The sequence below is a fragment of the Apodemus sylvaticus genome, chromosome 12 (assembly GCF_947179515.1).
Source record: "Apodemus sylvaticus chromosome 12, mApoSyl1.1, whole genome shotgun sequence".
Lineage (NCBI taxonomy): Eukaryota > Metazoa > Chordata > Mammalia > Rodentia > Muridae > Apodemus > Apodemus sylvaticus.
Genome location: NC_067483.1, coordinates 40,852,066 through 40,873,517, shown reverse-complemented (window position 1 = coordinate 40,873,517; position 21,452 = coordinate 40,852,066). Strand labels below are relative to the sequence as shown.

The 21,452-nt window shown below is 52.5% G+C and overlaps 1 protein-coding gene across 1 annotated transcript in view; it reads left to right on the top strand.

The window, feature by feature from the left end:
• Window positions 1-11,396: 11,396 nt before the first annotated feature.
• Window positions 11,397-21,452, top strand: part of Ppfia4 (PTPRF interacting protein alpha 4) — a 34,242-nt gene continuing 24,186 nt past the window's right edge. The window contains exons 1-11 of the mRNA XM_052200898.1: window positions 11,397-12,004; window positions 14,912-15,013; window positions 15,381-15,545; window positions 15,826-15,900; window positions 16,060-16,149; window positions 16,693-16,884; window positions 17,163-17,309; window positions 17,526-17,660; window positions 19,423-19,506; window positions 19,799-19,930; window positions 20,937-21,028. Coding sequence (XP_052056858.1) covers window positions 11,771-12,004; window positions 14,912-15,013; window positions 15,381-15,545; window positions 15,826-15,900; window positions 16,060-16,149; window positions 16,693-16,884; window positions 17,163-17,309; window positions 17,526-17,660; window positions 19,423-19,506; window positions 19,799-19,930; window positions 20,937-21,028 — 1,448 coding nt within the window. The 5' untranslated portion in view covers window positions 11,397-11,770. The remainder of the gene's footprint in view (window positions 12,005-14,911; window positions 15,014-15,380; window positions 15,546-15,825; window positions 15,901-16,059; window positions 16,150-16,692; window positions 16,885-17,162; window positions 17,310-17,525; window positions 17,661-19,422; window positions 19,507-19,798; window positions 19,931-20,936; window positions 21,029-21,452) is intronic.

The following is a 21,452-nucleotide window of genomic DNA, read 5'->3' as shown; positions in this document are numbered from 1 at the left end:
ACCCACAGCCCACTCCGCGGGGAAAGATGCCCCTTTCCCCAGCTCCAGCTTCCCTGAACAGTTTGAGGAGGAGTCTCTGTTAGTGTGCCTTGGGAAACAGCCTCTTCTGGTCTGGATGTATCTCTGCGGGGCAAGGGATTCGTTGCCCCCTCGCCTTTGCTGTTCCCTGTGCCCTTGGAGATGAGGATGGGGGTCGATGCCCGTTTTGCAGGGAGGGCGTGGAGTTCGTCCTCAGCTCCATCTGTTCTTTGGGAGGGGGCAGCCTGGTGGACTGCGCCCCCACATCCTCTCCAGGAGAGTGAGAGCAAAAGCGCCTCTGGGCTTAGGGGCCAACTCTGCTCCTCTAGGCGAGCGCTTGTGAGAGGCTGAAATCTTCGTTCTTCCCGGGGGGTCTTCATCCTTCCCGCGTGCCTCTTTCCGCCCTTGGTTACTATCGCCAACTCTGCATTCCTTCAACTGTCAGGCTGTACCAGGGATGCCCCATCTCCGCAGTGCTGGGGCGGTGGGGTGGAAGGAATGGCCAGCCGAAGGCCTGGTTGGGGGTGGGGACGAGGGTGGGCGCAACAGGAAAAGATGTTCGTAATAGGGATCACTGAACTGGGGTGGGGGTGGGAATAAGGAGCGGATTCATGAACACAGTAGGGGTATTTCCCCGCACGGGTGTTGAGGGTTTTATGATGGGTAGGAAGGGAGGTCGGCCTGGAGGACTTGGAAATATGTTGTAGGTGGTTTCTTTTAGAAGGAGGAGGGATCTAGCACTAAGTGCCACTAGGTGCTGATGTCACCTTTGAGGAGAGATGTGTTGGAGAGGAGGAGAGTTGAGGCAGCTCCTGAGTACTTGTTCGTGGAGAGCAAGTGGTTAAAGGGGGTTGTGCTTTGCCTGATGACCCCCCCCCCAACCCTAGTGTGAGCTTGAGGCTTCCAGGAGCCAGGTTTTGGGGACTCCCTGCAGTCCTTTCCAGAGCTGTTGGAATTGGCTCTTAGTACTTTATTCAGTATTGAGTAAATATTTATTGGGCACATTTACATGCCAGACACCATGCTAGATAGATAGATACTTGCTCATCTATAAGCAGTTAAGGGCCATGGAGCAGCTAAATGGTCCCCGAAATAGGCACACATCCCCCTACATGCAATTTAGTTATACTGTTAGTGGAATGGCAGAAACTAAACAAAACAATAAAAAAACAAACAAACAGATTTTTAACCCACAGAATCCCCACCAGTTAACTGGCCACATAGTTTTTAGTAAAAACGACATCTTGAATGACTTATATTGTCTATTTTCTTAGATTTTGGGCTAAGATCTGAGGAGGTTTCCCAAGATAAATGGTGTCTCAAAGTAATGAAACGAGGGATAACTCATCGGTTTGGAGGGCTTTGGGGGTCCTAGACACTGTGCAGTAAAGACACCATCTCCAGAAATGAGTGGCTATAGGAGCGTGGTGTGAGGGGAGTTCTGGCAGGATGTTTTGGGCCTATGCTGTTGGGCATGTCATGTTAAGCATGTACATGACGTCAGTATATGAGCTCTGCTCCAGCAGTCGGTTTGTGAAGGAAGGACTGCAAGGATGGAGCAGGACAGGCAGTCAGGCTCGTAGATCCCCTCTGAGTAATGACTAAAACCTTAGAATTGGAAAGAGTTAGGAGGGTTTGCCATGGGTCCTTTCTGAGCCTCTGAGGATTGGAGGGCAAGAGCTGGGGAGAAGATAGTTAGCTGGGTTGGGAAGGTGATGAGGCAGGGGTGAGGCTCAGGAGGGCCAGGGAGCTGGGTGCCAAAGGGGTTTTAAGAAAGTTAACTGAGGCTTTGTTACAACTGAAATACTTTCCCTGGTCTCCAAGAGCTGTATTGTGTTAAGTTGGTACAGGATTTGTTCTATGAACATGGTGTGCTATACTGGCTGAGCAGTATAGAGAGGTTTTGTGTGGTGTGTATGTGTGTGTGTGTGTGTGAGTACATGCATGGTATGCATGTGTGCTTGTGCAAATGTGTGCATTGGGAAAGAGGATTGAGAAAGACTGAGAGAGTAAAACCTGCCCCAGAGTCTGGGTCCCACTTAAGGAATTGGAAGAAATGGAGGGAGGGAGTGGGGTTAGAGAGACAAGTGTGTATTGCAACCACATAAGTCACCATCTGTCCTCCTCTGGCCTGCTAGCTCACTGACCTATAATTAGCTCTGGAGGGCATACAGTGCTGGTTCACGGGAGTGTGGCACTTTGGGTGTCCAGCAGAGCCAAGACCACTCAGAGGGGCTACGGTCCTATGCTGAGGACCACATCCCAAGACCACCACCCTGCTTAGTTCTCCAGTCTGAGGAGGACTCTCTGTATTGCTGAAGAGGGAAGGGGCCTTAGGGACCCGAGAACCTTAATAAGGTAGTTAGCTGGTGAGGCCAACCGCAGTGGGACAAGGGGCTCTAAGAGAGGGTTATATATGAGACTTGAGGCTTGCAGACCCTAAGGATTCACTTTCGTCCACCCCTGGGTCTGCGACCTCATTACACAAGTGTGGCTACAGCCGGACTCAGTATTCCAGTTGCAGATGGGCCAATGGGCCAAGGCTGTCACATGAGGTCTTCCTTCCCATCTTTTCTAGCTGTCCCAGAAGACAGTTCTAGCACAGGGCAGCTGCATGCCTGAGAGAGTTGGGGACTGAGAGGCCTTGGTTCAGGGTCACTTTTTCTGAGAGTTTCAGTTGCTCATATTCCAGATGGTGCTTAGCGTTGACCCCAGTGTAGAGCAGAGGCTGGTCAGATGCAGCTCTGTGTTGCCCTGAAACAAGTCTAGGTATGTCTGTATCCTTCCAAGAAGCTTGTTCTGTATCTTACAAATTTTCTGTATCTGTAACAGGACTCTGCGTGAGTATCGAATTGAAGTGGTCTGTCTTCTGGTCGCCTGGGTTATACTAAGCAGGTTCTCTTCGCAATTAAGATTTTTTTTTTTTTTTTTTTTGAGACAGGGTTTCTTTGTGTAGCCCTGGCTGTCCTGGAACTCACTCTGTAGACCAGGCTGAATTCGAACTCAGAAATCTGCCTGCCTCTGCCTCCCAAATGCTGGGATTAAAGGCGTGCGTCACCACTGCCTGGCACAATTAAGATTTTTAACCTGCAGCAGAGATGTGTCTGAGGACCCAGTATCACATTGTTACGTTCCATTGGGGGAATTGGCAATAGATAACATTAAAATCCCTCATCCTGTCATAAAGTAGAGTATTTGGGTTTAGGTTTATGACCTTGAATGTATAGATTTGTATATCTATAGAATGTATAGATTTAGTATATCTTACTTATTTTTAATTAATTATAGAAATATGTAACATGGTATTATATGACAATTTAAAAAGCACTCATCTTTTTAAAAGTTTTTAAAAAATTTAATTTGGTATATATGAGTGCTTTTGCTTGTAAGTATGACTATGTACCGTGTGTGTTCCTGGTGCCTATGGAAGCCAGAAGATGGCATTGGGTCCCCTGGAACTTTGGAACTTTGGAGTTGTAGATAGTTCTTAGCTGCCGTGTGTGACTGCTAGGACTTGAACCTGGGTCCTCTGGTACAGCAGCCAGTTCTTAACTACTGAGCCATCTCCCCTGTCCCTGAAATACATACATATGCTTTATGCATGTGTGTGTGTGTGTGTGTGTGTGTGTGTATCCCGAGTACTGGGATAAAAAGTGTATGCCTGCATACCCTGCTTTGAAATAATATTTTTCTTCACCCAGCCAATGAGTTGAAGTTTCATAAGTTGCGAATATGTGTATGATGTGCATGTGCATGTGTTCTGTAGGGTCTTGCGTAGCACAGGCTGTCATCATACTTGCTGTGTATTTGAGGATGACCTAAAATTTGTGATCTTTCTGTCCCCATACTCAGGGTCTAGAATCACAGATATGTAGTCCTGTGCATATCTGCTGTGCTCCATGACGACCACTGTTTTCAGATAGATAATTATCTTTTCTGAGGGGAAATAGGTTTCCATTCACTTTAAGCAGGTTACAGGTGTGTGTGTGTGTGTGTGTGTGTGTGTGTGTGTTGGGCTGAAGATGATCGGTACAGTGGACCTTGGGGTTGCTTCAGAAGAATGCGTTTCCGTGTTGGATTCGGAAGAGTTGGACCGTGAGTGAGCTGGGAAGCCCGGCTGTCGGAGATTGTCTAGGTCCGTGCTTAGGTCCATGCTGAGTGGTATCTGAGAGATAACATGGGGTGAACCCAGCCTGCTCTCATGGCTCTGGAGACCCTGCAGCACATCCATGATAGGTTGAGGTAATCAAAGGGAAAATTGGGCCTGTTCCTGTGACCCCAGCTCATATAAGACCAGAGAGAGAGTAGCTTGTTTAAATCCGTTGTCCCTGAAAGGGGCAGAACACTGGGATCAGGAGGAAGGTTTTATTCTCGCATCCCCACCGCTCTCTCCGTTCCTCACAGGTATCCTCGCATAGGTTCACTTAGACTCTTCCATGACAGGGCTGGAGAGATGCCCAGTGCTTGAGAGCACTCGTGGCTCTCCCAGAGGTTCTGAGTTAAATTCCCAGCACCCATATGGTGTTTCATGACCATCTATAAGGGGATCTGGTGCCCTCTTCTGGCATGCGGGTGCACATGCAGCAAAGCACTCATACATAGAATAAGCAAAAAAACGAAATCTTGAAAAAAAAAAGTACTTTTCTGACCAACAGTGCACTCTTATGACGATGCTTATGTGCATGTCATGTGTTATGTGCATGTTCATGTCCTTTTAGGAGCATGCGTAGAAGAGTCCTCTGTTTCATAAACATACATGCACATGTTGGTTTTGAACACATACCCATATGGGCACACACACACATGTGCACACACATTTGCACACATACATGTGCACACACACATGTACACACACATGCACAAACATGCACATGCACCTCTTTTACAGTGCTTGCATTTCTCAGTGGTTCTGTACTCTGATGCTTCAGACAGCTGTCAGCACTCTGACCAGGACTGTTTGCTGCAATGTGATAGCTCCTTAATCTTAACCCTGACTCACTAATGCAGTGACCTCTGAGCATTTTTCTCCCGCATGCCAGAGAACCCTGTTGAACATTTGTCCCACACAGATCCCTGGCTTTGAAAGATTTTTATTTTCCAAATATACCATGTGTGTTGCCTTGCTTATTCTTTTGAAAACTATTTGTGGACACTTGTTTTAATCGATGGCTCTGGTTAGTATGAGATGCCTGGGATGATTGTACTCAGTAATGAGAGAAGGAGGAGCTGAGGACTATGTTCAGTGCCCGGGGGTGTGGGGGTGTGTGTGTGGGGGTGTGGGGGGTGTGGCAGGAATGTGGAAAGTGGTGGGCGGGCCCAGGTTAGCTGTGTCTGTCCCAGGTCTACTGCTCTATTGCACTGATGTTCTGGCTGTCTGGTTGAAACTTTTCATTTTAGCAAAACAGGAGAATTGTATTTAGTATCTTGTTGGACAGTACTTAAACCAGGACTGTCAAGCTACATTTTAGGCTAACATCCCTTTAATACAAATGAAACCTTAATCAAGTGTCCTATGAAACAGATTCATAATCAATGAGTCTGAAGTAAGAAAAGGGGATTTGTGGGCTGCTGAGATGGCTCGGTGGTTAAAGGCGTCATCCATGAAGTCTTGACAGCCTGAGATTGACCTTCAGATCCCACAGTGGAAGGAAGGAACTGACTTCTGAGGGTTACCTCCACAAGTGTGCTATGGTCTACACGCACCAGCCTCACACACACACAACAACTCGAATTTAAAGAGATAATAAAGAAGAGAGTTTAGAGTCCTTTGAGTTGGTTCCACCCTGGCTGTCCTTGAAAGTATGCTCTATAATTGCAACACTCAGAGGCCGAGGCGTGTGGATCTCTTGAGCTCAAGGCCAGCCTGGTCTACAAAGCGAGTTCTGGGATAGCTAGGGCTACACAGAGAAACCTGTTTCGAAAAACCAAAAAAAGAAAGAGAGAGAAGAGGGGAAGAGAGAGAGAGAGAGAGAGAGAGAGAGAGAGAGAGAGAGAGAGAGAGAGAGAGAGAATCCAATTTATAGCCTTTGAAGTTAGAGAGGGAGTTGTGATCACTGGAATTGGGTGTCACAGAGGAGGAGCTAACCTGACAGGTGTGTGGAGGGTAGACCTGGTTTCTACCAGTGTCCTGGTATGACCGTCCACAGTACTTCCCTCCACTGTCAAGAAGGACTTAGTGTGAACTGTCCATTGTGCGCTCACAGAGGTGATATGAAGTATGTTGGGAAGGAGAGACCCACCGCTGTCTCCTTAGGGAGTAACTGGAAAGTTGAGCTTCAGTGACTCTGGCCCAGGGGAGCTTGTTGGGTAAACTGGTGCCTCCTCCTCTGCCCAGTGGAGTGTCCCCAGTATTAGGGGAGCAGAGAGCTAAGGCTGGAAGCTGGTGCCAGCTTGTACTTGGGGCATATTTGATACCCTTCCAGAACCCCTTTTTGTCTATTGTCTCCTATGAACCCCTTGACCACCTGTGAGCTCCCTGAAGTCTTGTGTGTTAAGTCCTTCCTTTGTCAGATTTAGAAACCTGAAATTGCAAAGGCAGAATCTCACGGCTGGTCTTTTAGAAGGTGCAGGGAGAACGGGAGTCCTTGGAAGGGTTTGGCGGGCTGCTAACCCCAGTAAATCTCACTCAAGGCTCTCTGCTCTGGGAATGGCTTCTAGAAGTCAGATTTTGATTTTCTGACAGTGTTTCTGGTGGGCCCAGCCTTGAGGGCTTCAGGAGCCGTTGGTGCTGAGTTGACACAGAGTTTGTGTGGCTAGGAAGTGGTGTCTGTGCTTCATGTGTGGTGACTTGTAATTGGCTGCCGGCTGCCTGATGTGAATGCTGGTAGTTCTCACTCCCATCTCAAGAGAATAAAAGCCTTGCCAGGGTCACATGACCAGCCTGCTCCAGAGTCTGCCGCCTTTCACCCAGGTTGTTGGTGAGGGCCTGTGACTTTCAGAGATCGAGAGTTAAATGGCTCTAATTCTGGGCCAAGATGTCCTCCTTCCTTGGAGTTTCTTGAAGTCTTCTTAGGTATGGACTTCTAGAATCATGCATGCCCTCAGTTTCTTTCACATGAAGACCTGGTGTTAGAGCTTGTGATCACTGGAATGATCTGCCTGGAGTTCTTATGGAGGGTCTACAGATACATAAAGAAGGGTTGGTGTAAAGACCGGTGACAGAGAGAGATATAAGTCTGTAAAGGGCACCCTTCAGCATTGGCAGGGGATCAGGCAAGGCTCTGTGGGTCACAAGTGGGGTGTTAGATGAGGCAGGCCAGACAAGGTCTTGGGGGTGATGAACTGGACGTCATCCTCCATCCAGGAGCAGAAGCTTCTGGTCAAGCAAGGATGGTGAGTGGTCTGAGGGCACGAGCAGGTGGGTGTCGGTGCCACTGGGGCACTAAGGATGCCATGAGTCAGAGAAAAGGGTGGGTTGGAGTGCAGGTGAACTGGAGGAGGCGGGGCCAGCTGAGGCAGGAGCACATAGGTGGGGTACGTGGGTGGGGCTATGGAGACAAATGAACACCCTTGGGGGTGTGAAGGAACAGACCCTCCTGAGGCTTGTGACACAGGCCACTATGGATGTGAGACAGGGCAGTCTCAGGGAAGACCAGATGCCTGAAATACACCCCTCTTGGTGTTAGGTACACTGGGAATCTCGCTGTGTCTCTGTGGGGACTTGCTTATGTTACCCCAAGTCCTGGTTCTCATATCTGAGACAGGGCAAGAGGGGTTGTGTTTTCCTTGTGAGGAACTCTGAGGATCAAAGCAGCACCATCTTGGCACGTGAGGAACGCTTATACATCATAGTGGCGGCCATCATCTTCATCTTTTTCTGGGCCACCACTGTCATTTCCTTAGGCCCCACTCCCTGAGTCTAAAGCATGTCAGAGCCTCTTCTTGTCCTGCTAGCTTTGAAGAGGCTCCTACCCCGATGCTCCATCTTTGCCCAGATCATGGCATGAGCTCAGTTTCTAGCAGCCTTGCTGGGGCCCTGTATCCTTAGCTGAGCTGGGCAAGTGGTGGGGTTTGCCATCTGGTAGGGCAGTAGGGAGCCAGGCCTGTGTGAATGTATAGCCAGGCAGAGAGCATCAGACTGGAATCTCCATTACTCCTGTTTGTTAGGGGAAGATGGGGGTGGGGGGGTGGGAGGTGGCTTTGGAAAGCCAGAGATGCCTCAGAGATTGCCTTTGATGTTTATAGAGCCAGAGGCCTACTTTCCAGGCCCCTCCCTCCGTAACACACACTCACACCCACCTACTCACTCACTTTTGAGCCTTCTGCTGTTCACAGTCTGCCCCACACCCTTCCTGGCAGAGCCCCTTGCAAATGCTGGCTCTGGGGCCTGGCACTTTCGCCTCTGAATCAGGACCTGTGACTTCGGGAGTTGCAACTTCTGCTAAGCTGAGATGATAATTGCACTATTTAAAGCAGGCCCCGGAGCCAGGGAAGCCAGGTGTCCCCATGTGGCTGATAATCTAAAGTTTCTTCCGCTCACCCTCTCGGGTAGTGCTTGGGGTGGGTAGGAGGTCCTGGACGGAGCACTAGGGGTTTCTGCCTGGCACCTTTCTCTGGGCTCATCTCCAGCCAGCTCTACGTGCCATCTCACCAGAGGAAGTGGAGTTGCCACCTGGCACCTGGTTTGCAGGGAGGCTGGGGAAAGGGTTTTGGCTGCAAAGTCAGCTTCTCGGTTGTCAGAGTGGCCAGGAGGACGTGGGGAGGCTGGGCTGGACCACAGAGCCCGCATCTTACACTGTTATCTCCTTCTCGCCTGCGGACTCTAGCATCCTTAGAAGACATTTTTTAGATGAGATGGGGTTGCCATTTCAAGATACGGCCGTGGAACAGAAGGAGCTTTTCAGACGCTACTCCCAGACTTTCCTTTGCCCAAGATGAAGGCAATTTCTTCTCTGCCATGGTAGGGTGCTTTCTCCTCGAAGCCAGACAAAACATGGGTTGCAGGCTCCATCTTACAGCCCAGGCTTCACGAAGGGTGGGTACCATGCCCAGTCATGCATCTGGACTCTGGTAGAACTGCACCCCAGACTTCCTAGGGCCTGGCTCTAGACTTCTTCATTTGAGCTGTACAGCAGGGTCCCTGGGAACGAACCGGTCACTGAAGCCATCTGCAGGGTGTGAGAGTTTTCTCCCTCTCCCCACTCCTTCTCCCCTTTCCCTTTCTTTACCTCCATCCCCCTCTAGTGACCAAGACCAGGGCCTTGCACATAGTAGGTAAACCCTGTACCACTGAGTCACAAGACCAGGGCCTTGCACATAGTTGATAAACCCTGTACCACTGAACCACACCCCAAGCTCCATCCTGCCCTTTCTACAGGACTGCTTCTACATAAGGGGACTTCCTTCAGCCCCATCTCCTCTTCCAAGTTTCAACAAACAAACAAACAAACAAACAAACAAACAGATCGACAGATACCCCACAAGACCTAAGTGGTCTCACAGAGAGAATGTGAGCGCACTTTTGATGAGTTTGGAGAGGGAAGGTGGGGCCCTTGGGCCTTTCAGTCTCTCACCCTGGTGCTCTCAGGGTGAAGGGGCTCTGAAACACTGTGGGGAGAAATTTTGGAGAAACTGCTGCTGTGTTCCCGCTGCTCTGAGGTGGGGAGGAGCAAGGGCTCCCTGACCACAACTTTCCACCTTTGCTCAGCTGGTGGGAAGGATCCCCACGAGAAGAGTTCATGTCTATTTCTCCATCTGGGAGCATGTGTGTTTGCCCTAGGTCTTTCCTTGTACCCCTGTCTGCTCCCTGCCAGTCCCCTGTATGTGTGCCAGTGTACGTGTGCATGCGTGTGTTGTGTTTGTGTGTGTGTGTTGTGTGTGTGTGTGGTACTGGCTTGAGCTGTGGCACCTCTGGGTATGGCTGTGAGTTCTAGGGTTTCCCAGCTTCTCTGTCTCCTCCTTTACTTGTCCCCCAGTTTTTTTTTTTTTTTGTTTTGTTTTTTGTTTTTTTCAAGACAGGGTTTCTCTGTGTAGCCCTGGCTGTCCTGGAACTCACTCTGTAGATCAGGCTAGCCTCGAACTCAGAAATCCGCCTGCCTCTGCCTCCCAAGTGCTGGGATTAAAGGCGTGCACCACCACAGCACTGCCGATTTTGCCTGCTTTATCTGCACACTCTTTCTTGGTTGGACTCAACCCTGCCAGAAGCCCACATCTGATCTCTCCCTCATACAGGATCTTGCCTCTCCCCTTCACTCATACAGAAGCTGCCTGTCTTCACCTGTTGAAGGGTACATAGGCTGCCCTATGCCTTTAGAGACGGGGTGGGTAAGGTGGGAAGGACCGCACTACTTATGGTCTCCAGGGTAGCGACCATTGTTGGGACCTCTCTGTGGTTTTGGAGTTCCCCAGTGGATGACCCGAGGACAGAACCGACGAAGCCAGTGGCCTAGCCCTGGCCAGGAAGGTTGAAAACTGATGGTGGCCAGAGAACTTCCTGCTGTACCCTAACGCCCATGCCCAGCCTCCCTGGGCTGGGCCCCTGGGCTGGGCCCCTGTTCATGGCCTGACTGGTGACTTCTGGTAGCACCAGCAGTGGGTCATTATCTAGACGAAGGGACTATATTGGCAGCCATGAGTAAGCTGCCTCACACAAGGTCTCCCTCTGAAAGCATGCCTTTTCATTACCATCCCCATGAGGACATGGGGATTCTTTGTCATTTAGGCTCTAACAAAGAGGTGGAGGCTGTGAACATACTGGTCAGTGTGCATTCCCCTGGGCAGACTTCAGAAGCGGGCAATGGCGAGCCAGCCTCATCCCTGACTTACGAGCATCCCTTAGCAGGTCAGGGCTCTGCCTGCCCCACTGCCCAGCCTGAGCCTCCTAAGACCTCAGCCACATTATGGGAGTCCAGCCTCTGGGGGTTGGGGGGGGCTGGGGATTCCCATCCACTAAGCCTTTTAACCCCCTCTGTTCCAGCCTTTGCTTGAATGTGGGAGAGGAGGCTATGGGGGGAGGGGGTGAGATACCCCACTTCCTCTCCTTCCACCTTCAGGTCTCAGGAGGACTCTGGGCAGCCTGCCGGCTGCTCCCCTGCCGCTGACTGAATCATTTCTATATTTGGCCAGCAAGCCACGTGGGTGGGGAACCACTGTGGCTGCACTTCTGACAGCTGCAGGGGGTGGGGGGGCAGGGGCTGCAGGGGGTGGGGAGCAGGGGCTGCAGGCACAGAGGCTAGGCAGGAGGCATGTGCATTCTGTGGGAAAACTGAGGAGGTGAGCAGGCCCTGAGAAGGGCCTGCGCCAACACCCCCCTTCCTCTCCCACGCTGGTTCAGGGCCCGCCTCCTCTGTCCCTCCCCTGATGTCCTGCTCTCTTCAGCTGGTCCTCACAGCACTCTCTTCTCCCACAGACCACACCGCCCTCCAGAAACCATGGGTGTTGCTAGACCCAGCTGGGATTCTGCCAAGCTCTGGTGCTCAGTCTAAGACAAGGGCCGCCTTCCAGCCCTGTTCTCCCAGCCTGTCATGGCCACACACCGATGCCTCCCGCTTGTGTGGGGACACAGGGCACCCAGCCCCAACCCTGAAAGGTTAAGCCAGGCCTTCTGGCTCCATTCCACAGGGACACTGCAGGCCCGAGGCTCCTTTCAGAGCAAGAGCAACTGATGCTATGGGAGAAACCCCTACCCGACTGTCCACTTGCCTGGCACTGCCTGTTCTGAGACCCACACCCTGGGTCCTTCTGCAGGTGCCAACCCTGTGAGCTCCCTCCCACCCCCTGACCCGACGCTGAGAAGGTTCTCTCCATTCCCATCATGTGTGAGGTGATGCCCACAATCAACGAGGGGGACCCTCTGGGCCCCCCCCACGGTGCCGATGCGGACGCCAACTTTGAGCAGCTGATGGTGAACATGCTGGATGAGCGAGAGAAGTTGCTGGAGTCTCTTCGTGAGAGTCAGGAAACTTTGGTAGCCACACAGAGCCGGCTCCAGGATGCCCTTCACGAGCGAGACCAGCTCCAGCGCCACCTGAGCTCCGCCCTTCCCCAGGTAAGGTTCCAGACTCTCCCCGGCTCCTTTGATGTCATCACCTTTGGCCCTTCAGCCTCTGCATCTCCTTGCATATCAGATACTGGAGTTCACAGAGTATTCGGTCTTCATGTTCCTACATGAGCCCTTTCCCTCCCAAGTGCAGCTGCGGAGACGGGCTTCACCTGGAGAAGTGAATGGAGAAAGAAAATCCAGCCATGACTGCCTACAGTAGGGGGTCCAGACTACCAGTAGGTGGCGCCCTAGACTGGAAAGAAATCTTTCTAACTGAGTTGACAGGAAGGGGAATCAAGGAAAGTAGAGTTGTGAGGAGACGCCCAGTTTCCCTGCGGCACAGATGAAGATAAGAGACCTCACACAGATAATCACAGGCTGAGCTGCACCTGTCTTGGCACACCATTCCGTGGTCCTCAACAACGCCTCTAGCAGCTAAAACGTAGTCACCACTTACGTATTGTGCATCTTTTGTGGGCTAGGTTTTCTTTACCCTAACATTATCTCAGCAGATTCCCACAATGAAGTGCGTACAGTGAGCACCATCACCCTGTTTGTCAGCGATGAAACAGATGCTTGGGGGAATCAGTCAGCTGCATACTGCCCTTCAGGTGGTAGATAGCAGCAGGAGGACTGTGTTCCTCCTCCTCCCCCCCCCCCCCAAGGCATGGTCTCTTCTCTGCCTTATTTCCTCTTCAACACGTGGGCTCTGGAAATCTGAGTTGCTTCCTGCTTAGTACCCATTGAGTAGATATTCTGGGGTTGGGGATGGGTAGTTAGAGGCTAGAGACAGGGACAGGGACAGGGACAGTTACTCTACAGCTTCTCAGAGAAGGTCACCAGGTCCAGGGAGGCTGGGGTTTGTCTATCTGTCTATACAGTACAGAGTCTCCTCAGCCAGCCTGCCTTCTCCACCTCTTAGAGAGAGGTGGGTCTGGATGCATTGCAGGACTATCTTGAGCCGGGGTGGGGGGGTGGGGGTTACTGCTTGGGTCAAGAGAAGCCAAATGACCCAAGTGTCAGCTGCAGGTTCCTTCTCCTCCTCCTCAGTAGGAGAACCAGGGCTGGGCCTGGATTGGTGAGTTTCAATTCAGTGGCTTAGAGTCTTGTGATGGTTTTTGTCTTAAGGATACGGACCCTGGTGGAGAGGAGGCGCGGCCACGTGGGTCCTGTCTGCCGTGCCCATCACAAGTCCTGGGTAGTATATCTAAGGCTACATAGCTAATGGGGAGAGCTGAGCTTTGATTTCTGGTTTTTTCAACCTTTTATATTCAAAGGTTCATTGGGGAGAGGCAGTGATTGGCACAGGTCTGATGGTTTTCAGGGAGGAACACTTCCCTTGTAGAGTGTAGAAAGCCCCTGAGGAGGCTGAACCCTTGGGAGATGGCCTTTGGAAATAGAATGTGATCTCATCGGGGGTGACAGAGGCTGTGTAAGGGGAGATAGTCTTGCCCTGTGGTCCTTGGATGGTTTGTTGATATTTGGAAACAGTAAGCCATCCAGGTGGTCTAGGTCTTAGGGTACTCAGACAAAAGCCATGAGAGAAAGGTCTGAAAACTAGGAGGAGTTTGTCCTTAACTTTGTGGGCAGTCTTGTCCTTTGGGGAATTCTCCTGGCAGCAGGCCATCACGTGAGTTAGAGCTGGGAGGGGAGGGCAGAGCATGCTGGGTAGGGAAACAGGGTAGCTGTCCAGTCTGGAGCCAGAAGAGAGGAGGGCATTAGAGCCCATTAGAGATGGATGGTATCACGAGGTGTGGGCATTCTTTCAAGTCCTTTCTCTCTGTCTCTCTCTGTCTCTGCCTCTCTGTCTCTGTCTGTCTGTCTGTCTGTCTGTCTGTCTGTCTGTCTGTCTCTGTGTGTGTGTGTGTGTGTCTGTGTCCGTATAGGTATATGTGTACAAGCTGAGGGGCAAAGCAGCATCAGGCTCAGGCCCAGCTTCCTTTGGCCACAGGCCTAGATAGAAAGGGAGTTATCAGGACTAGGGTGGCAAGTCCTTGTCGCCCACCCCCCTGCTCTGGCTCTCTGGTCCCTTGCTACTCCTCACAACTCTTCCATCCCCTTTGCCTGGCCTGCAGTGACAAGTGCTTTGTCTGCCTGCAATTACAGTTAAGGTTATGGTTATGAATTCTTGGTATTTACAGGGGGCCAAGGCGGGGTGGGATCCCAGCCTCTGCAGTCTGTGTAGATGTGGTAGCCACAGGGTACAGCCACTCAGTCATCTGAGCATGGTTTGGGGACAGTGTGATGTCATCAGGCTGGTGGGATGTGGTGGACCTGGGACATCAAGGCCTCTCTTCCCTAGTTGCTTGTCCCGAAAGAAGAGTGAGGCTTGGAAAGGCCTCTACATGGCAGTGTGGGGGGAGTTTCCCCTTGGAAGGAAGGGACAGTCCGTATATGCCATCAGGTGCTGAGCTGTAGCCTTGGCTTGATTGAACAGGGCTCCCAGAAGCCAGGGCGGACACCACAGGGCTGTGTGTCCTTCCATTCTCACGTAGGTGGGTCCTTCAACCTATTTGTTGTACTAGCTATCTGTAGCTTGCACAGCCTGGGGGATGGGAGGGCGTGAAAGAAAACTACCCTCAAACCATGCGCACATGAGAGAGCGTTACAGCACCTTTCTATAGGGTGAGCGTAGTCTGGTCACTGGTCACTGGAGAGGGAGACCTTGCAGGGCAGACGTGGTGACTTAATCAGTTTCTGTATGCAGTCCCGTTCCTTGGAATCTTAATATGTTCTTCACCTGCAGTAGCTCACGCTAGCTGCAGGCTTCCTGCACTGCGAGGGGGCCAGGCTGGGATCTGAGGGAGGTGGGCAGATGAGAGGGTGAACGAGAGAAGCCTACCATGTATTTGGGTATGGAGGGCACCAGTTGGAGGTGAATCCCAAGCACTGAGGAGCTCTGGGGGCTTTCAGGAATTTGCCACTTTAACTCGGGAGCTAAGCATGTGTCGGGAGCAGCTTCTGGAGCGGGAGGAAGAGATATCCGAGCTGAAGGCAGAACGGAATAACACGAGGGTAAGTACAGAGTGGCCTGGTGTGTGTGTGTGTGTGTGTGTGTGTGTGTGTGTGTGTGTGTTTGTGCGCACACGCACCCTATCAAAGGAGCAGGCCACAGCTTGACTGAGCAGGTTCTGCCTCCTGTCCTGGGGTTATGGGCAGACAGGAAACCTAGTCCCCAGCACTGGGTTCTTGCTCGTGGTTCCTGGGTCACAGCAGGGCTGAAGTTCTGGGGAAGAGGCCAGGGTAGGCACGCTGGGGTCGGGTGTTTACTTGAAGAGCAGCTATTTGGAGACTGTGGTTGGTGATCCTGTGGGCCCTGCTTTGTAGCCCTTGGGATACATGTCCACGGCCCCCTCTCTTTTCCTCTCCTGCTCTCTGCCAGCTGCTTCTAGAACATCTGGAATGCCTCGTGTCCCGCCATGAGCGATCATTGCGGATGACAGTGGTAAAACGGCAGGCCCAGTCGCCTTCAGGTGTCTCCAGTGAGGTGGAGGTGCTGAAGGCCCTCAAGTCACTATTTGAGCACCACAAGGCCCTGGATGAGAAGGTACCCACCTGCCCCACCCTTTCCCTAGCATGTCTAGGCCTCCCTGAGTCTCTGGTACTCCTTCCTGGGTTTATCTGTACCTGCTGCTCAGGAGCCTGTCTTCCAGCTGCAGGACTCCTTCCACCAGAGGCCTGGTGTCAATCCTACCAGGTTCCCTGCTGGGCCTTGGCCTCTCCACAGTCCCTTCACATTCTCCCACGAGGCAGACCAAGCTGACGCTGCCCCAGCCTGAGTTCTGTGGGATAACTTTCCTCCCCACACCTCTCCTGACCCTTTGTAGGTGCGAGAGCGGCTCCGGGCAGCTCTAGAGCGCGTTACTACCCTGGAGGAGCAGTTGGCAGGGGCCCACCAGCAGGTAAGCTGCACCGTCCCTCTGAGGAAGCCAGCCAGCTACCCTCTTTGTCCCATTGTGTTCCTTACCTGATGTGGCTGGGGACTGGTTTTTCTAGGAGGTCTCTTCTGTGACTCATTGTGTTTATTTGTTTGTTTGTTTGTTTTGTGGTGTGTTTTATAGGTATCTGCCCTGCAGCAAGGGGCAGGAATTCGAGATGGAGTTGCAGAAGAGGAAGGGACTGTGGATTTGGGACCAAAACGCCTGTGGAAAGTGGGTAATGGGGAACTGTTTAATAGGAGCCTGTATCAACAGGACAGAAATGGGAGGTCCCCCCTGCTTAGGCTCGGCAGGATATTGCTTGAATTAAGCCCGGGGCACTCTATACACTTCCCACTCCTCTTTCCCCCTCCCTCCCCAGCAAGGTAATCTGTAGGTTTTCAGTTTTGTGCATGTTCACACACCTTCCTGTGTGCGAGCATCCGGCAAGCTTCCTTCGCTCTCTGAGCCTTTCTGCCCCTTATCTGCCCCTTCCTGGGATACAAGAGGTGGAGCTAGAAGGAAAACTAGAAACTAGTTTTTGTTTTTAAACAAAAAGACACGCAGGAGACCATGGGTATATTTGGCCATTGTCAGGAGTGAGCTTCTAGGCTCAGTGGGAGGAAGGCGTACCTGGTCCTGAGCGCTAATGTGGGGCAGAGCCGAGCCGTGACCTGTCCTGTGTCCGTGGCTCCTTCCTCCCAGCCTCTCTGGGATGGAGCTGGGTGGGGCGTGGGCTTCTCTGGCTCCTCGGCTGATAGCTCGCTGTCCCTGGAGGATGACACTGGCCGGGTGGAAGAGCTGCAAGGACTCTTGGAGAAGCAAAACTACGAGTTGAGCCAGGCCCGCGAGCGACTGGTCACGCTGAGTGCCACTGTGACGGAGCTTGAGGGGGACCTGGGCACAGCCCGCCGAGACCTCATCAAGTCCGAGGAGCTGAGCAGCAAACATCAGCGGGACCTCCGTGAGGTAGGTGAGGGAGGCCCGGGCCTGCGCTAGGCAGCTGCATCTTGCTGGGTCCAGGCGTTGGCCCTCGGGAGGATGTGAGCAGAGGTCCAGGCAGGTTGGACAAGACTCAATCCTTGCGCAGGGCCCAGTGTGAGGGAGATGGGAAGGTTGGGTCAAGGCCAGACACTGTCAAAGGGAGCACAGATCTCAGGTCTTTCTGGGCATGCGTAGACAGGTGTTAGTGGGAGGGGCAGCCGTGAGAAGGGCACCTTTCCTCCCCTCCCCTATCCTCTACCCAGGCTCTGGCTCAGAAGGAGGACATGGAAGAGCGAATCACCACACTGGAGAAGCGCTACTTGGCTGCTCAGCGAGAGGCCACATCCATCCATGACCTCAATGACAAACTGGAGAATGAGCTGGCCAACAAGGAATCCCTGCACCGCCAGGTAATTCACCTAGATGGAGTGGGGTGACACTGTACCTGACTCTAGGGGACCCGATGATCAGGTGGAAACTGTTCTTTGGTGGCCTCTTGAGAAAGAGGAAGTCAGGCACCTTGGATAGGAAAGAACCAAAGCCTGTCATCTGCTTCCTGCTGTGGTTGGCATGGAGATGGGGACCTAGTGCTCCATCTTGACTTGCTTTCTCCTCTGTCCTGCTAGTGTGAGGAGAAAGCCCGACATCTGCAGGAGCTCCTGGAAGTGGCGGAGCAGAAGCTGCAGCAGACCATGCGCAAGGCAGAGACTCTGCCAGAGGTGGAGGCTGAGCTGTCTCAGCGGATCGCAGCCCTCACCAAGGCAAGTGGGCCAGGGCCTGAGTGTCACCTCCTGTGTCCTAGAGGCTCTTTTGCAGCCAGTCAGGGTATGGGAGGCGCATCAGGCTGGGGGCCAGGGAGTTGCTCCCCACAGTGAGGCACTATTAAGCATACAATACCTTGAGTCCTTTAGTTTCTCAGTTGGGAAGGTAATCTTGGCCTTCCTTTTTATTTTTTATTTTTTTATTTTTTTGGTTTTTCGAGACAGGGTTTCTCTGTGTAGCTCTGGCTGTTCTGGAACTCACTCTGTAGACCAGGCTGGCCTTGAACTCAGAGATCCACCTGCCTTTGCTTCCTGAGTGCTGGGATTAAAGGCGTGCGCCACCACTCCAGGCTTAAGGCAGAATCCTTTAAGGAGAAGGCACTACAGGAACTAGGATACTTTTATCATCATCTGGGCCATTCTAGAAGATGATACCTCTTTTTGTTTGAGGATGTAGGATTTTCATCTTGGAAAGATGAAACCCATGGGATGGGGTTTACCATCAAAGCAGAAACGGGTAGAGTTTTAGTCTGAGCACATCTTTCTTTACCAAACTGAAGCATTGTAGGCCTTGAGAGCATCTCTGGTTGCTTGGAGGCTACAGCTTTATAATGAAGTAATGGTGGATATAAACTTACCTAATGGAGAGGTAACTGTGGAACAGTAGTTCCTGAGAGGTGTGCAGGCCAGAGACCAGTAGACTCTGGAAGGGAGGAGGAAATGCACACACCTAGACACGTGACAGCTTAACCAAAGAGTAATCCCGTCATTATGATAGGAAGCTTTGTGTGGGGTGCAAATGTGTGATCAATCACCATAGCTCTCCCTAAACCCTGAGGGAAAAGGAACCACTATTGCATGAACACTTGACCCAGAGCCTGATGTTTACAGATTTCCAGTGTGGCAAATGAGTCTTCCAAGGACTGAACTTACAGCCAAACTGTACCTCTGAAGACCAGGGCCATATCTGCTTTGGCCAGTAACTGACTCTGTAATCTGAGTCTCTCCCTAACTGCATCTCAGTTTCCTTACTTCTGTGATGGTAGAGTCGCCAGGGTAGCCGCTATGGTCTTTGCACACCTAGAATGAGGCACTGGATTTAAGTTACAGTAGAGGATGTTGTGTGTGGGGTGCTGAGCAGTAACTGACGGGAGGATTTAAAGAGTTATTTATTTATTATATCTAAGTACACTGCAGTTGCCTTTAGACACACCAGAAGAGGGCATCAGATCTCATTACAGATGGTTGTGAGCCACCATGTGGTTGCTGGGATTTGAACTCAGGACCTCTGGAAGAGCAGTTGGTGCGCTTCACCGCGGAGCCATCTCTCCAGCCCCAAGCAGGAAGATTTAAAGAAAGGGTTTCCTGACTGTAAGGGATGTAATGTTCTGGGTACAGATACAACAGGGTCTCCATGTCTGGAGACAGTAGCCAGGAATGGCTAGCGGGTTTAGTAGTAAAGGTAACAGTCACAGCGAGGGTAGCACTCTGGCATGCTTACTGCATTTCAGTGTTTACCGTGCATTCCCCCAATAGTCCTTGGGAGGGTCCAGTGGGCATAAGTTTTAAGGTTAGCTTGGGCAGGAAGGAGAGGGGGAAAGGTAGTAACAGTTCTGCTAGCTCCAAGATGACGGGAGAGAGCTGGGTTTCTGATCCTGAGACCCTCATCCCCAAGACCACCTTGACACCAGGGTATATGGCATGTGGGGCCCGAGCAGACGGAACAAAGACTTCCAGGGTGGCTGACTGTCCCTGCACCTAGGCTGAGGAACGGCATGGCAACATAGAGGAGCATCTGCGGCAGCTGGAAGGGCAGCTGGAGGAGAAGAACCAGGAGCTGGCAAGGGTGAGGGCACCAACCAGTCGTCTTGGCCCCCTCTCCGCCCCCAGGGCAGGCGTACAGGGTGGAGGGGCACAGAGGAAAGGCCAGGCCAGGGAAAGAGCCTGCGAGGGGACAGGAGGAGGCTCACAGATAGGGAGGAGCTGGTTAGAAGAGCTGGAGAGCAACGTCCCAGAGGGCAGACGGGGGGTGGGGGGGACAGTGAGAGGCACAGAACCCCAGAGGAAATGGATGGTTCTGGAAGAGGGTGGTGACAAGGCCTGGAGGAGGCCTAGTGCATGACGGGTGGGCTGTGCAGGTGCGCCAGCGGGAGAAGATGAACGAAGACCACAACAAGCGGCTGTCAGACACCGTGGACCGTTTGCTTAGTGAGTCCAACGAGCGCCTGCAGCTCCACCTCAAGGAGCGGATGGCCGCCCTGGAGGAGAAGGTGAGGAGGCTGGGGTGGGCAGAGCAGGCAGAGTGGGCATGGGGCTGTGGCTACCTGAAGGAGCTGAGTCAGGGTGGAGCCCAGTGGCCTGGAGGACTGGGATTGTGAGGAGTTAGTATGTGGTGGTGGGGGGGAGGGGCATATAAAAAAAGCACAGTGGTAAAGCCACCTGAGCCACAGCTGGGGAAGGGAGGGGCATTCCTGGCCAGGGAGGACCAGGCTGGTCTGGAGAGGTAGGGCTGGGAGAGGAAGACCCCTGAGATCAGGGTCACGCTGAGATCAGAGTCAGGACCCCTGGCTTACAACTGCTCTCCCTCAGAGAACGCTGACCCGGGAGTTGGAAAACTCCCCGTGTCACATCTGTCACATTGAGGAGCTACAGGTACCGCAGCTGCTGGCTGAGAGGGCCTCAGGCACAGTGTCGGGTGTCCGTGCAGCTGCTCTGAGCTAGCCTCTCTTAGGTCACGCGCACACAACCCATCGCCCTATACTGTCGCCTGACCCAGTAGCTATAGACTGTATATGCACTGTATCCATACAGAGGTTAGAGGAGCAGAGGCCGTGGACATAGGTCACAGGGCATCGGGGCTCACTGAAGGATCTGGTGGAAGCCTCTAACTTCTGTGAGGAAAAGAGTCCTACCTGCTGGGAATAGCAGCCGCTGTCTTAGCGGTGCGTGCCACAAAGACCTGGTCCTCTCTGCCGCCTGGCTTCACGTGCCTTGCCTCTGTCTGGTGGTGAGGGGCCAACTGGCCTGCAGAACTCTTCTCTAGGCAGGGTCCGTTTCTGGCCTGGCCCCTCTGTCAGTCTTCTGCTCATGTTCCAGTTACACCTCTTTTCCTTGGTGTCATCCGCGGCCCTAGCTTGGGGCCTTTGGCTTTGGACGTTGCAGTGTGTTCTTCTCCTTTGCCCCAACTCTGTTCTCCTCTTTGCCCCTCTCTGACTTCCACTCTCCCCCTCTCTGCCCCTCCCTGGCCCCATCCCACCCTGGGTCTGCCTGGCACAGGGCCGTCTGTCTGAAGAGATTGAGAAGCTGCGCCAAGAGGTGGACCAGCTGAAGGGTCGAGGGGGGCCGTTTGTGGATGGCATCCACTCCAGGTACTAGAGTGTGGGACTCAGTGCATGCTGGGTTATGGCCCTCAGTGGAGCTTGAGAAAGGAGACTCCCTCACCAAAACACTGCCCAGGATCTCAGGGTCTTCCTTCCCATCAGGAGGGCACACCGGGGCTCAGAGAGCCTGGCCAGTCCTTCAGCTGACCTGGGCGCTTAGGAAGGGAGCGTACATCCTCTAGGGGGTGCTGAGAGGCTAGGAATCAATAGTGGGCCTCCTCTGCTGTGGGAGGAGGCTACTTCATGGATCCTTGCCAGAGGGCATGCTCTTGAAGGGTCGCTGAGTGAGTTACACACTCTCCATTAGCCTGCAAGGCCCTCTGTAGAGTTCACCACTCACTGAAGTTCTTGTTGTGTGAGAGCCCAGGACCACCCAAGTTCAAGTAGGAGCCAGCGGACAGAGAGACATCAG